Source organism: Pelophylax lessonae, assembly GCF_965119305.1.
Source record: "Pelophylax lessonae genome assembly, chromosome: 5".
NCBI lineage: Eukaryota > Metazoa > Chordata > Amphibia > Anura > Ranidae > Pelophylax > Pelophylax lessonae.
Genome location: NC_138772.1, coordinates 466,369,365 through 466,386,007, shown reverse-complemented (window position 1 = coordinate 466,386,007; position 16,643 = coordinate 466,369,365). Strand labels below are relative to the sequence as shown.

Here is a 16,643-nt window from a genome sequence, read left to right as displayed (position 1 = left end):
GTAACTAACACCTCAATTACAGTAGGGGAAGCTGCAAGTGTAAAAACCTCAACCAGATGCTATACTGAATTAGGATTTATAACTCTATGACTAAAACTAAATTAAAATTTGACATAAAAATTAACACTGGTCAAAAAGCAACATTCTTGTTTGTTTACAAAACTTGGTTTTATTTGTAAAGATGTTACTTGTTACTTGTTTTCATTATTAACAGAGAACTGTTTTTATATTCAGATAATATGTGCAATGGCATTACAGCCAATAGAGTTTACAGTTTTTTTTTTTCATTTCTACAGTTGCACTTCTTGCAAGTTGCAATATTTTTCTTTGTTAATGATACTGAAGATTTTAGTCGACTAAAATATGATTAGAGTTAAAACAATTCAGATGGGCAAAATACGACTGAAACTAAAATGGTATGTTAGTCAAAAGGTTTTCACTAATACTAAATCAAAATTTGGCATCAATATTATAGTGATTGCAAAGGCTTTTTTTTTTTTTTTTTTTCTTCTATTAAAATAACAAACATGTCATACTTACCTCCTCTGTGCAGTGATTTTCTACAGAGCACACCAGATCCTCCTCTTCTCGGGTCCTTGGCTGGAGCTCCTGGCCTCCCCTTCCTGTCGAGTGCCCCCACAGCAAGCAGCTTGCTATGGGGGCAGCCGAGCCGCAGCTCCCTGTGTCCATTCAGACAAAGAGCTACCATTTGGCCCCACCCCTCTCTCTCCTGATTGGCTGGGTTTGATTGACAGCAGTGGGAGCCAATGGCGCTGTGTCTCAGCCAATCAGGAGAGAGAGTACCAGATGGCTGAGGCACTCCTGGACACTGCTGGATAGAGATGGGCTCAGGTAAGTATTAGAAGTGTGGGGGGCTGCTTCAAACAAAAGGCTCTTTATCTAGATGCGTAGAATGCATTAAGATAAGAAACCTTCTGCCTTTACAACCACTTTAACACTGGCCTATCACAGCCTGAACAATTCTTTTTTTTTTGTTTTTTTGTAAACCTTGCAAAATAACCTGTTATTTTTATTATTTGGTATACTTTTGATATTTGTACTGGTACTATTGTTTAGTAAAATTATATGTAGCACCCTCCTAGGTAGGTGCTAGGAAAAAGCATTTATATGGCCCTGTCTGCTTATCAGGGGGGCCTGATCATTCAGCTAGGCCAGTGATGGCGAACCTTGGCACTCCAGATGTTTTAGAACTACATTTCCCATGATGCTCAACTACACTGCAGAGTGAATGAGCATCATGGGAAATGTAGTTCCAAAACATCTGGGGTGCCAAGGTTTGCCATCACTGAGCTAGGCTGTCATGTGTTTCCAAGGGTGTCTGTTGAGTCTGGGGAGTCTCCCCACTGTGTCCAATGAGGGCTCTTATTGGACAGTGGAGGAAACCTGGCCAATAGCACACCAGGGCTTGTATCTATCCCAGAGGGCAGAACCTGCTGCAATGCATTCTGGGTTGGGGTATAAGCCTGAGGGGAGCATGTGACGCAGTGTCTTTGGTGGGAAGCAGAGTCCCAGGAGGAGGGTGATGGCTGTCAGCGCTAGAGAAGGTGTCCTGGGCAGTCGGCCTAGAGGAGAAAGGTTGAGCTGGGCTGCAGAGAGGGATCCAGAGTGCTGTGGACTGAGCGGAGCTGCTGGGCAGAAGTTTCAGGGAAAAATAGTGTCGTGAGTACTTGGAACCACCCAGGGGTCTGCCTAGGAGAGGGGACCACTCCAGAAAGTCAAAGGGATCCGGGAGCCAGCTAACCAGTAGAGAAGGCTTAGAGAAAGGGTGTGCCAGTGTCTAAGCCCTGAAGATGAGATTGAGAAAGAGGGTGCCGGTGCGGGCCCTGAAGTGTTCAGCAGTGCAGCAGAGTATACATGTAGTTACCTCAGCAAGGAGTGCTTAAGGGAGCTAAAGAGGACTTCTTCTTTCAGGAAAGCAGTCAGAAGTCAGTTCAGCGTTAACAGGCAGCAGGCCAGCATTAACCAGTGTTAACCGGCATTGACCGGCATCCTGCCAGCGTCAAGTCAGCGGCAAATAGCGTTTTTCAAGTGTCTCCGCCAAGTTGTACATAGTTGAGCTAAAGGAGTATCCCACTCATCCCTTCTCCTATCCAAGTTACAAAATAAACACAAAAAAAACCAAAGATACTGGACTGGTCATTGTCTCAGTGCTCACACTTGGGGAAACATGGACAAAGGGACTTTTGTTGCACCCGGTGACCTAGGGGGACCCAAATCCAGAAAAATGGCTGGGAATTGTGCTACATATATAATAGGGCAAGATGAGTTATCTCCCTCTCGCCGATCTGATGTCTCCTTATTTAACTTTTATTATTTTGTTATTGCTCTTGTAAATTTTTTATATAATCTAATAAAAAAATATTGTTATAGAAATGCAATGGCTGCATAGATACAGCTACTGGTTCCAATTTGACAGCTGTGCGGGTGCATGTTTGCTTTTGGGTATAAGCACCCAAGTTCAAATCTATATATTCAAGGAATTCAATCACGGCACACTGCAAAACAAGGCAGTGTTTAATAAATAATAGGCGATAATCTGAGTGGTAATGTTTCTACAGAATGGGGATATAATTGTTAATCTTGGTTCTGTGCCTCTGAGAAATGCACTCCGCAATCCAGACAACATTCCGACATTCCTGCTCCTTCAGCTTCACATAAGCGTAGAAGACACCAAAGTGGAACTGGTTGTTGAACGCCAGCACATTCATTTTAACCTTCAAAACAAGCAAAAGAAAAAAAAAACATTTATATGGGCTGTAAATTATGTACAAGCACTTTAAATTGTTCCTTTAAAACACTCCTAAACTGTAAACTGAAATAATGAAACACTACACACAGTATCTCTGTCCAGTGCTGCTTTACACTATCAAGCTTTCAAGTTTACTTTATGACTAGTCAATAAAGTATACTTGAAATCAATAAAAATTCCGGTGCTGAAACCAAAACCGAAAATTCAGGATGCACTTAGCCGAAATCGAAACTGAAAGAAACGTTTTAAAAAAATATATATATATATTTTTATAAAAGACTGTACTATATTCGTCTTTTATATTAATATCATGAATTTAAAGAGGTTGTAAACCCCCCAAAAATTTTTTTTTTCTTTTTGCAACCTGAAAGAGAAACACATAATGAGCTAGTATGCATCGCATACTAGCTCATTATGAAATACTTACCTTAGAACGAGCCCCCGCCGTGCCGTCCGCTTACCTGTATAGGTATCTGATTGGCCGGAGCCGTGGTGACTTCACTCCCGCGCACGCGCGTGGGAGCTGACGGTCACGGCACGGGGCTCTGAAGGAACGGCACAAGTGGGCGTTCCTTCAAAGTGCATGCGCCAGTGACGTCACTGGCTGCATGTAAGGTAAATATCTCCTAAACGGTACATGTTTAGGAGATATTTACAGTACCTATAGGTAAGCCTTATCATAGGCTTACCTATAGGTACAACTTACAGAGGAGGGTTTACTTCCTCTTTAATTTAATATGAATTCCTTGTTGGCCATTATCGGCACCTTTTTAAAGTGGTGTTAAAAATCATGCTTGCTGCATTTTTTGGTGCATATTTGTCAGCATCTCCCCATTGAAAATGCAGCAAGAACGCATAAAAAATGCACCGTGATGTGTTTTTCATGAATTTTTTGAGCCACATGACCTATGAAAAACATAGCATAAGCAGGTAAAATCGTGGTAAAAATCACAGGCGTTATCGGCAGCCATTATTGGCACCTTTTATGCTTTCGGCACAATGCTGAAAACCCTATTTTTGGCTGATAATTTTCGGCAGCCAAAATTTCCGTGAATCAAAAAAAGGAGTGGCGAGGGGTAACCTAAAGCAACCAATCAGATCCACCTTTCTTTAATTTAGAGCATTTGATGCACTTAAAAATGATTGGCTACTACTGATCATTTCAAGTTGGGCATTGCCTTATTGAAGCTGAATACACAAATGAAACACATATATACAGTATAGAATTTAGTTTACCTGACAAAGCATTTACATTTCTGTCCATTCAGCCTTGTGATTTACACAGCTCTGCCACACAACATAACTCTGCTGCCTGTAATAAACACAGGTCTTGTCCCTCCTCAAACCTGTGACTGGATGTGAAATGAGAAGCAGCAGACTGATAAGCTCATCTCTCTGTTACCCTGCTCTCCCGCTATCAGCATGTTCTATGTTAGTATATTCGCAATGCAGCATGGGTGACCGGTTCTTTGTATTTTTTCTCCCCTCTCTAAGTCTGAGGTCTACTGTACAAGAGATTGCTAGGTTACACTGTTTCAATAAAAAATACATGTAATATTAATATTACTATTGTATTAACCGCTTCCCGACCACCCGCTACCTTTTTACTGCGGCAGGGTGGCTCTCCTGCGCAAACCGACGTAGACCTTCGTCGGCTGCGTGCGGGAAGCTAGGGGGCGCCCCCACTTGGCAGCGGGGAAGCTGATGCACAGGTCAGGTGGCTCCGATTGCCGCCTGACACCCGCGATCGCTCCCTGCTGAGAGAGAAGAACGGTCAGCTGTTGTAAACACAGCCGACCGTTCTTCTACCTGAAATGATCACAGAGTGCCTATGATCCTTCTATATAGGATCACATGTCTCTATGGTCATTTCAGAAGCCACGCCCCCCCCACAGTTAGAATCACTCCCCTAGGCTCACATTTAACCCCTTCCCTGCCAATGACATTATTACAGTAACAGTGCATATTTTTAGCACTGATTACTGTAGTAATGTCACTGCTACCCCCAAAAGTGTCAAAAATGTCAGTTAGGGGTCCAATCTGTCAGCTGCAATGTCACAGTCCCGCAAAAAAACACAGATCGCCTCCATTACTAGTAAAAAAAAAAAATGGCATAAATCTTTCCCGTAGTTAGTAGACGCAATAACTTTTGCACAAACCAATCAAAATACGCTAATTGCAATTTTTTTTTACCAAAAATATGTAGCAGAAAACAAATTGGCCTATAATTTAAGAAAATTCAGATTTTTAAATTTTTTTTTTGAGAATGTTATATAGCAGAATGTGAAAAATATTGTCTTTTAATTTCAAAATTTTTTTGTTTATAGCGCAAAAAATAAAAATCGCACAGGTGATCAAACACCACCAAAAGAAAGCTCTATTTGTGGGAAAAAAAAGGACATCAATTTTATTTGTGTACAGCGTTGCACGACCGTGTAATTGTTCATTAAAGTAACGCAGTGCCGAATCGCAAAATAGGGCCTGGTCATTAAGGGGGCAAATCCTTCCGGTCTTAAAGTGGTTAATAAACAACAGAGTTAAATTCATTTGTGTTTTGTTTTTTTTAATCTGCCTGTGCTTCAACTTTAAATAAAGGCAACAGTCTTTGGAAAATAATGAAATAAATTGGAGCAAATTCCTGTCTTTGCATGTACTTCTACATCATTTTGTATTATGTGATTGAAATCTGTTGCAATTTTTCAGCAATTTGAAATCTTTGTAGGAAATTACACTTTCAGGGAGTAGACCAGCCACAGAAATGCTTTGAATCAGAAAATACCGTACTTATCCCTTCATTGACTAGACTGGGCTGTGCTATTAGTAAAATATTTCAGTGATGTTAGGTGTTTTTTACCTTTGATGTTGATTTTCAAACAGCAGTAAAACTTGTGTACAACCAGCCTGCCAATATATGGATTGCAATTCAGCTGCTCCCTACTGGACCAGCTGAATTTCAATCCATGTATGGTCAGCTTTATTTAGGAAACAATGATTAAAGAAGGGGACAGAACATGACCTCATTAGTATACTGTTCCTCCTTCATCATCCAATCAGCAGCCTTAGTGAAGGCAGGTGACACCATTATAGTTTTAAACAGGGCTTAAATAGGTACAGGAGCTCAACCACGACCCCCCAGAATCCTCCTCCCCCCACACACGCACCCTCCAAGCTGTATCAAATAGTGGGTGTGGCCAAATTTCACTAACAGAGGGGCATTTAATACCAGGAGTGCATTATGTACAGAGTGTAGAGTTTGGGGGTGTGCTGCATACAGAGTGCAGAGTTCAGATGAACTACACACAGAGTGCAGAGTTTAGCCTTCTTCCACATTAGGAATGCTTACTTCTGCATTCCTAATCCACATCTAACTTTCACCCCTCTTTAGCTCTGACCTTTGCATGAAACCCCCCTCCACTGCCCCCCATCTTCTCCTCACCTCCTTAACCACTTGCCGACCGCCGCAAGTACATATACTGCGGCGATAAGCCCCTCACAAGCAAAGTGACGTCACTAGCCTGTGAGGCTCTGGGGAGCAAGCGCGCGCCGCCGGAGGCGCGCTCCCGCGTGGTCACGGAGCCCCCCGCGCGAAAAAAATCGCAGATCGCCGCCATTACACGTTAAAAAAAAACAACAAAAATTACAAAAATCTTTCCCTTTGTTAGTAAACGCGATAACTTTTGCGCAAACCAATCAAAATACGCTTTTTGCGTTTTTTTTACCAAACATATGTAGCATAAAACAAATTGGCCGAAAATGTTAAAAAATTTAGATTTTTACATTTTTTTGGGGGGAATTTCATATAAAAAAATGTGAAAAATATTGTTATTTTTGCAAAATTGTTGCTCTTTTTTTGTTTATAGCGCATGATCAAAAAATCGCACAGGTGATCAAATACCACCAAAAGAAAGCTCTGTTTGTGGGAAAAAAAGGACGTCAAATTCATTTAGCTACAGCGTCGCACGACCGCGCAATTGTCCGTTAAAGTCACGCAGTGCCGAATCGCAAAATACCCCCTGGTCAGGAAGGGGGTAAAATCTTCCGGGGCTTAAGTGGTTAAAGGTTTCACCATCTTCTACATGTCCAACGTTTGTTGCTGTATTAAGCTGAAGCACTCAGTCTCTTGTACCTCCTCCCACACTGCAGCTGGCTCCGCCTCTTTCACTTTTAGGGAGATCATCCAGTGGGGGTGTTGGTATCTGGCACTGCACCCCAGGAACCTGCATCTCTCTTGTCCCCATCCTGCACTCAGCTGTTGGGAGACAAGCTGTCATTTGTAAACATAGAAGCCGAACTTTTGTGTTTACAAGTGATAGTGGTGACCAGGGAGCTGAGGGCCTGAGCCAAAGGTGGTGGAACTGAGTTCCACCAAGTTCCAGCTGAAAAAAAGCCCTGGTTTTATGTAGAGCAGGGCAGGAGTATGTGAACCACAAATTGGCTAAACCAAATCACAAATACTTCTGAAGGTAAAACATTCCAAATAAATGTATTTCATCTTTGTATTTAGCTGTTTATTTTTTACCCACAGTGTTTATGAAAAAATGGACTTTCACAGTATCATATACTCTCATTTTTATAATGAACCAAGAATATGGTGCCAGGAAAGTCCATTTTTCATATACTGTGGGTAAATATTTTATACTTGCACATATGGTAAACTAGACATCTGAAAAAAAAAACACTTACAAGTATTACTGTTTATCATTTAGTGTACTTTCCAGTCAAATATGAACATTGAACATTTAACGTCACTAAGCAGTAACCATCTACATGCTCACTGGTTTTTATTTTTATCCTAGAATTCATCCTTTCAGCTGGTTGTCCAGCTTAATAAAGAGGAACTTTACTCCTCCCTACTTTTTTCCCCTCCACCCCCTTTACCTGCATACTGGGCTGGATTTAAAAAAACATACCCAAGGCTGGCTTGGAGTTTATATGGATATCAATGCTGATTATGACCCCCTATAATTAAGGGGTCATATCCTTCTGGTAAGGAGTATCTTAATAGAGCACTGGGTGAAGGTGTTGAGGTGAAGGTTTCCCATCACTCCTATCAAGTCCACGCTTTTTACATTGCTGCGATTAATTATTAATCACTTTGATTCAAGCACTTCAAGGACTTTATTTATTTATTTATTTAGTTAAATGTTATAAGCTGGCCTTTTGCTTTTATCCATTGTTGTAGTTGTAGCTATAAATGGTTTTAGCAATTTTAGATTTTATATCAGCTTTTATATATTTATGCACATAAGCACTTTTTTGTGAATATTATTGTTGAGCGCAATATCCATTCCCATTTCACAAAAAAAACATACTCACCTGCCTAGCAGATCCAGCGTTGTTCTGTAGCAATCCACTGTCCAGCTGTCTGTGCCTGTGTCCCAAGCCGCCATCTTAGTCCTCTTCAGCCAGTTGCCTCTTCCAGGTTCGGGTAGCCTGTTCCCTGATGAGGTGGATGCTCCACCCCTGGGTGCAGCCTTCTGGGATGTGTGATGGGGGTCTCCAAGGGGGCTGCTGGGGCAGGGCATCTCATTCTGGCCTAGGCTAGAGTGGCAGTTGGGAGAAGGCCCACCAGAAGAAAATAAAAACAAAAAACAGAAAAGCCCACCAAAAAAAAATGGTGCAATATTGTTGCAGATGGGGAGGCACAGTGGCAAATAAATTTTTGTAGTAAAGGTATGCTTTAAACATAAGTTCTTGCAATCCTTATCTTCTTAATGCCCCTTTCGCTGAACTTCAGTTCAGTCTCACCCACACATACACTGAAGCTTGGGGCACAAGAGTCTGACAACCCACCTGAAGTCTGAATAGCCTATTGAACATCAGCTGTATGGATCCCCCTATATTTATGGGGACTGGATGGAGCTCGATGCTCCACACTATTTTTACTTTTTTGGCTAGATTTCTGCTCCCAGTCCCTGGCTACAACACTGCTGGTGAGGTACAATATGATAACAGTACAAGTCAGAGAAACTTTAAAGTGGTTATAAACCTGAAAAAAAAAAATATACAAAGTGGATGTAAACCCTCTCCTATGCCCAGTGAAGTGTATAGCCTCAGATGATACCCAGAGATTAAACAAATCCCCCTACATAAGTTTTATTTGTATATCTGTTGTCTTCAGTTTTCTAGACTCTTTGGAAAGTGCAGTTCGTGTAAGAATTTTTTCTTCCTGTTCCAGCAGTGGGTATGGAGTCTGGGCATACACTGTGTGTGAGCTAATTGGAGGAAAGGCACATCCCCCTCCACATAGGCAGAGGAAGAAACATGCAGGGCTGTGCTGTGAATAGACCAGCTCTCTGCTAATCTATGTCTATGCACCCACCCCAACACAAATTTCCAGCTGCTTTTAGCTCCTGTGTCAAAGAACTTGTCAGAGGGCTTTGGAGAGAGATACGTAAACACTACAGATATATGTGCATAGGTCAGATTTCATGAATAGGATTTACATCCACTTTAGGGCCTTCTAACTGGTACAGTGAAGGATCCCTAGTCGTCTGTGCCCAGTCTTGCCACGAACAGTTAATCTAGCATTGAGAAATGCTCTCCGCTTACTTTCTGGGTTAAAAGCCGACACATGAGAGCAGGGGGAGTGTGTCCAGATTCCAGCACCAGATTGCTCCCCTGCCCCCTCAAGCTCTCCCAGGATTGGCTGCTCCTTGCTGGTAGTCCTAAGGGAGCATTTTCAGAAAAAAAAGAAAAAAAAAAAAAAAGAAAAGAAAAGTATACTGCTTTGCTAGACATAGACTTGTACTGGCATCAAATTCCTCACCATTTTATATTTTGCCAAGCCCTATTTTCTGATTTCTATGGATCAGCTGTCACAAGTTACTGGCGCCAGGAATTCTCTGCTTGCCAGGAGGAGTGTAGAGATGGCAGGGGAGTCCTGTGAGGTCAAAACTCCGCCTCCTGAGCTTCAGCATTGAGACTCGCCCACCCATATCCAATATTGACAGGGCTTCATGCACCATTGTTGGCTCCATGTTTCAGAGAGCTGCTTCCCCAAGCTTCCGGTGCATGTGCCTTGTGCCCTTTACAGGTATTGTTCAGAAAGAATAGCGCAAGTGCAAGGAGGGGGAGCAGGGTAGTGGCTTGTTGCTGGAGCTATTCTTTTTTATTAACGTAATGAGATGAATGCATTTCCGGCGGGGTATGAGTACTTCCACCGGTGGTGGCGCGGCTTTCGCCTGCGTCACTTCCGGTGGAGTTCCGTACTTTAGGGGGAGGGCGGCCGGCGTTCAGACGCGGCTGTCTCTCTCCCCCTCTGGATGCACGTCCGTGTGGGGGGGATTTCTTCTCCACCGAGGCTCACCCTGTCCCGGGAATTACTCCACCCAACTGGACTTAATGGATTTAATCAGCGGGGTATTAACACAAGTTTATCGGGTAAGTGGGGAAGTGTTCTTTCCTCCTCCTCCTTGGTCCCTCATATAGTGGGTCTGCATTTTATTTTTGTCATCACAATTTTTGATATTGTTTGATGTGTTTTGGATCAAATATATCTACCTATATTTATTTTCTGATATTTCTTGCTAATTACTTGCCCCTTGGAGGGTGGGGGACATATGCTGTCGCGGCAGATGCCTATATACAGCCCCCCAGCTGCTCTCTTTATCTTAATTATGATCTTAATTATGATTTTACATTAAATTGCTTTCAAGGCTCTTAAATCCCCCCTGTTTTACTTTATTTACTCCCCAGATGGTATCCCCTTAGGACGCTTTGGGGGTGTACGGTGGTGGGAGAGGTTACCTCCTTGAATGTGCCCTGAGGGTGCGGGACTCGGCACCTTTCCCTGTCTCTTAAGTGTGAGGATTCAGGGGTGGATACCCTGTTGTCCTCGCTCGGTTGTATCCCTCCTGCAGGTGGCCCTGTATGTGGTATCTAACACAGCCAGTATTTCTAGTCTCCTGTCCAAGCACCTGCAGCACAAGCACTCTGGTGAGCATCAAATAATTTCTCTGTCAAATATATGCTTAGATGGATATTTATGTATATATCTTTCTGTATTATATGTAATTTATTTTTCTTTTTCTCTGTGATAGTTAACCAAGGATTGTCAAACGGTCTTTGAAAAAGCGCCATTCATGCGAAACGCGTTAGACCTATCCCTCTTGGTTATTAACAGTGTCAATTGTGCTGCTTAATGCAAAATATGAATGTCAGTCTATGGAGTTGGCTCCATTTTTATTTTTCTGTATGTTTGTAATTATATTAATAAAGTTTATATTTTTTTTATATTACTATGTCTGTCAATTTGCTGTAAATACAGCGGTCTTGGTGCTTCAAACTAGCTGGTTGTGACAGCCTCCTTACCATCCCTTTCTTTCTCGGAGGTACAGTGGGGGCCCTGCCCCTAGGGGTAGCATCCTACTGTCCCTGTCTATATATTTTAAGGGCTTCATGCACCATTGTTGGCTCCATGTTTCAGAGAGCTGCTTCCCCAAGCTTCCGGTGCATGTGCCTTGTGCCCTTTACAGGTATTGTTCAGAAAGAACAGCGCAAGTGCAAGGAGGGGGAGCAGGGTAGTGGCTTGTTGCTGGAGCTATTCTTTTTTATTAACGTAATGAGATGAATGCAGAGCCAGGAATGTGCACACAAAGGTGGTTCCATTAGGGCTGAAGCCACCAGAGCCACCCAGGAATGGCAAGCTGGAGAGGGGGTCTTTCCAGAGGAGGTGTCAATAGTACAAAAGACATGAAAACATGTTATGTACTATGGTCTGCAGCACTATAAGCATTTTTTATGAGGGTTCGTTAACACTTTTAAGGAGAGTGGATCCCCCCGGCCAATACTAATTTGACTCAGTAAGAGATTTATTTCTCATGTGGATTCCTGCCTCCTGATTCTAATTGTAAAGAAGAAAAAATCCATGAGAAAAAAGCCAAGCCAAGAAAGCCAAAGTAAAAAAAAAGCCAAATAGCTCTCTACCCAATGCACACAACACAGCTTTTGCTTTACTATTGTAGATGCAGCAAAAGGGATAGCACTCACTTAGAGATAGGTGTTATGAGGGTTGTCCTGTTGGGAAACCATTGCGCCACAATATGGTTAGTTGTATAGTATGTACACTACCCCAGATGAGATAATATACATGGCAAAGAATGGGTACTTAGTTCAGCTACACAGATTCAGTCATTTCTCAATTAGTGGAGGAATCTCTTACTTCATACTCAAAAAACTTGTCTTCCAATGTCTTCTCTGCGTTTCCAGTTCCAATCCCTTCAAACAGAGCTCTATACTCCTGAAAGGGAAAAACAGTGTTCTGTTATACATCGGTCATGGGCTGCCAGTTGAAGAACATTTTGCTAACTGATATTAGAAGAAGACTGCTCACTGGCTATATGTTCATTCATATTAAAACCATAATATAGTAGCCCATACATGGCCACTATCATGTAGCAATGCAACATATAGCAATCAGCCTGTGCAGAATATAAATGAGTTCTGCAAGTTTCAGTCCTTATTGTAACATCCAGATATATTTTGTCATGTTACAAATGATACAACTGAATACTGTTTGTATTAAAGAGAAAATGAAATATTTCTTAAGATAAGATGGGAAGAAAGACAACACTGGATGTTTACAGCTTACAATTCTAGTAAAGAGGCACATTTTTGTAAATAGTCTGCTTGCCTATTGTCCCCATTATTAGGATACATACACTACCTGCCTGTTCAGACAGATCAGATATTTTTATTTTTTTATGTTTTTCTTAAAGTAGAACTTCACCTGAAAAGGAACGTTCCACCGATCCTCCTGCTCTGCCTGCATTGGAAGTTTTTTTTTATTTCTGATAGGTACCCTCTCCCACTTCCAATCTGTTACCCTATACCCCCCACCCCCGGCATCCTTCTAGGACACACAAGAATGCAGTATTCAGGACCATTGGGAATGCACAGTGTGTCTCACAACTGCACAATGGAACGCCAGCTGTGAAACACCAGAAAGTCACAGCCAGCTTCCCACAAGAAAGATTGGTGTGCCACAGGCCTGAAGACCAGCAAAGAACTGGCCTGTGTGATGACAGAGCTGGATCTCTGGACTAGTAATGCCTCGTACACACGCACCGATTGTTGGCCGACCAATCGGCCGTCTTTTGTCCAGTGTTGTTGTGTTGGTTGAAATGTGCTCTAGACTGCACACAAATTTTGTCGGCCAACAACAACCAACTGCAGAAGTGATGTCATGTTCTGGTTTACTTTCCGTGTGTTTTTTCTTCTCTGAGCATGCCCAGTCTTGCTCATCACATTTTTTGTCTGCCGAAATCTGTACTGACTGAAGAACAATCAGCCGTTCTGGTGACGGCCAACAAAAATTTTATAGCATGCACACCAGATTTTGTTCGGCCGAAAAGTCGCATTCGGTTGTCGGAAGCATCATACTAACAAGCCGACAATCGGCCGATCGGACGTTGGCCGAAAATTCACGGCCAACAATCGTTGCGTTTGTACGAGGCTTAAGAGTCTGTATTTGTAGCTGCTGACTTTTAAATCTGTTTTAAATTGACCGAAGCTCTTCTTTAAGCACTGGTCCCTAAAATGTATGCTATAAAAACTGTGGGTTTTGTGTAAGTATTGGCACTACCTCAATAAGTAATCCACTTTTTGTGTTATTTACTGCTATTTCACTCACTAAAAGTTCAGACAAAATTTTATTTGGATTTCTGATGGATGCTGAGCACTACCTGACACTTTCCAAAATCTCTCATTGTACTGTACTGAATTCCTGAGTATGCACACCTATTGTGACCAATATAATGGGTTCATACTCTGCTAGAATAAAAAATGTGTATGATTTAAATGAAAAAGGAGGTGCTGAAGCACACAAAAGTAGGCCAGAACCCCCAAAACTCCCAGTGGGATAGGACAAGTGTCAGGAATTATGGCAGGGAATGTTCACTGCTGGAGAGTAAAAAGACATACTGTATAAGAAGCTGACTCATCCCACCAAGGTCCACTATAACTATAATATCTCTGCATGGACTAATTCTGTAAAATTTACCAATGTCTATGAAGTGTAAATGCCTAAAAATCATTTACTGTATATACAAGCAGGCAGGCCTTCATCCTAAAAAAATGTTCATACATTTTGCAATGGATCAAATGTTATCAAAAACTGCTATTATCAAGCCAACCAGGGCCGCTGATAGGGGGGGGGGGGGACCACCAGCCCTCTTGCAGGGGGCCCGAGCACACAGGGGGGCCCACAAAGAGAGGGGGATTAGTGATAGACAACAAATACAGAAATCTTCCTCCAGCACCTGAATCTGATCTGTCCCTCTCCCTGCTATCAGCTTTTATCTGCTTAGAAAGAGACAGTCGTCCCCTCCCTGTGTGGGCCCCCCTCCCAGCACTGGCTCTAATGTTATCTCTACTCAGGAGTTTATTTGTAACTTTGTTTCTCTGTCTCTGTCTCTTTGATCACTGAGCTCCAACTGCCCAGCCTGTATATTTTTCTCATCTCATCTTCATTTTTATTTAACATTGTTTTTTTTTTTTTTTTAGATTTAGCAGGAATTATGTGAGTTATGTTATATTTGTGTTTGCTAATAGTGATTTTGTTGTAATTTTAGCTAAATATATCTTTAACATTTTCTTGGGGGGGGGGGGGGCCCTGCCAGGAAGTCTGTATGGGGCCCTGCGATTTCTAGATGGTAGTTGGATGTTAGCATGTGTTCCAACCACTAAACAATCTGTCTTCTGCACAACAAGCATCCAGTATGCTATTTGTACAGGATAAAGGATGGATTTCAGTAAAGATTTCAGTAAAGCTGGATGAGACTTGGCCAAAAAATTCCTGGACTAAAAACAGAACCTTGTTCACAGTGTTGCTAAACGTTGACCCCTTTAAATATTTAAGCCAAGCAATGAAATAAAGGTGGTATATTCAGGTGGTTCATACTTTTTGCTCTAACAGTATATGATAAGATGTATACATCAGTGAAGGTGTACAGAGGACTTACAGCAAAATATTCAGCGATGCTTTTCACTTGCTCATAGTCTTCAGCGTTGGCGAGTAGTCCCAACCCCTCTGGGTACAGCTTCCCACATGTTGGGTACAAGGTCTTTCTGTCTTCCTTGTTAAGATCAGTGCCAAAAGAGTTTATAGTGATAATAAATGCCCGTCTGTCTGCTTCAAACTAGAATAGGAAACATGGAAATATATCTTTATGAAGAAAAAAAGATTTACCATGGCCAAAATACATCTGCCAGAACCCAAATGGTACAAACATGCTCCAGGTTTATGATGCAGACACCAAAGTTGCATTATTTGTACCGCTACTGAAACTGGAAACTTTGCCCAAAAACAATGCCCATCTTAAACATTGTGAAGCAGCACATTTACCTGAAATACCTGAAAATACATTTCAACCAATGCACAAACTCCAACAAAGAGCAGACACAGTTATTGAATGTTATCCTGTCTTGAATTCTGCTTCTATAGCATTCTTGAGATATAGAGGACTATAGTGTCTGTCAATATGAAGAAAGAATTCATTAGCCGGTCTAGTACAACAGAAAAGCTCAGTAAATTTCTAATGGTGTTTAGTGTAGACTGACGACATCTAGTGGTCAGAAGTTTCCTTTTTCTTTTGCCATTTCGTAAGCCATGCACTTGTGTTGTCTTGCACTTTTGGAAAAATATTTGTTGGCAGTTAAATTTTGAAACTCACATGCTAGTGATTATACAGTGCCATTATGAGAGAGACTGCTTGTTTTGTATTGCAAGAATGTCTTTGTGGCCTCAAATATTTCATACAGCAGAACTAGGAATTTGTTTAGGAGCAGCTGTACAAGAGTCCTCTAGAACTTAGGGGCTCATTTATACTAGATGAGGATCAATTGGGCGCTGGGACTCCTTCAATTGTCACATAGACCTGGACACTGCTTGCCTCTAGGGCAAGTGGGATGCAGAAATTATTCTTCATGATGCCCTAACTGTAACTTTTCTCTTGTTTTAAAATATTCTGGTTGTCTGGCTATCTCTGGCTTTGATGCTTTCTTAATCACCTGTAACAGGCAGTCAGAACTGACTTGCATATTCATTTGTGTTTGTATATATTGGAGGCACTGGATTATAGCCAGGCAACAACCATTTTCCAAAGACAAGCTCAGTAGTGGAAGCTTCCAAATTTTTTTTAGCATTGTTTTTTTTTTTCAGGAAACATATATTAGTGCACTTAAAGTAATACTGAACACAAACTGTTTAATTAACATTGTCCCTTCTATTTCTGTATGTGGATGATGACGCTGTGATTATTTTAATAAAAAAAAAAAACAAAAACATCTAAGTACCTTTTTTTTCTAATTGATATACAGTTGTCACATGACCCAGCTCTTTCCCAGGCTGTCTACAGGGAAACACAAGCAGGGGAAGCTTCTAGTCCTCTGCTGCTAATCACATGTTAAAAAAAAAAAAGAAAACAGCCTTTGGAATACAGAGTGAAAAAAAATATATCAAAAAACTGTTTTAATTGTCAAACAAATATATATTTGAATAGGTAATGGAAAACTCTGCGCTATGGGTAATACGGATATAGATATTTGTTAGACTGCAGCCTCCCTTAATAATAGTCAGAAGACTATAAGAAAAGTAAAAAGGGGTAGAGGGAATGGCGCTGTCTGATATCCTAAATAGAATGAGGGCCAATGGTGGATATGGATTTTTAGAAATGCTGTATAACCATTTTAAAGAGAAACAAATAGTGTAGAGAAAAGATAAATTTAAAATCCCAAATTTGGTGAAAAAAGAGGGGATTAAAAGGACTGCATAAAATATACTAATATATGCATAAAAGGTGAATCTTATGTGTAAAAAAAAAAATATATATAGGAGTATAAATGTGTAAAAGGTGTGAACCTGGGCCCAAAA

The 16,643-nt window shown here is 41.4% G+C and overlaps 1 protein-coding gene across 1 annotated transcript in view; it reads right to left on the bottom strand.

Moving 5' to 3' along the window:
• Positions 1 to 2,519: 2,519 nt before the first annotated feature.
• ATP6V0D2 (ATPase H+ transporting V0 subunit d2) overlaps positions 2,520 to 16,643 on the bottom strand; it is a 47,019-nt gene continuing 32,895 nt past the window's right edge. Inside the window, exons 6-8 of the mRNA XM_082258853.1 lie at positions 14,734 to 14,910; positions 11,934 to 12,011; positions 2,520 to 2,735 (exon numbers count right to left, since the gene is read on the bottom strand). Coding sequence (XP_082114979.1) covers positions 2,574 to 2,735; positions 11,934 to 12,011; positions 14,734 to 14,910 — 417 coding nt within the window. The 3' untranslated portion in view covers positions 2,520 to 2,573. The remainder of the gene's footprint in view (positions 2,736 to 11,933; positions 12,012 to 14,733; positions 14,911 to 16,643) is intronic.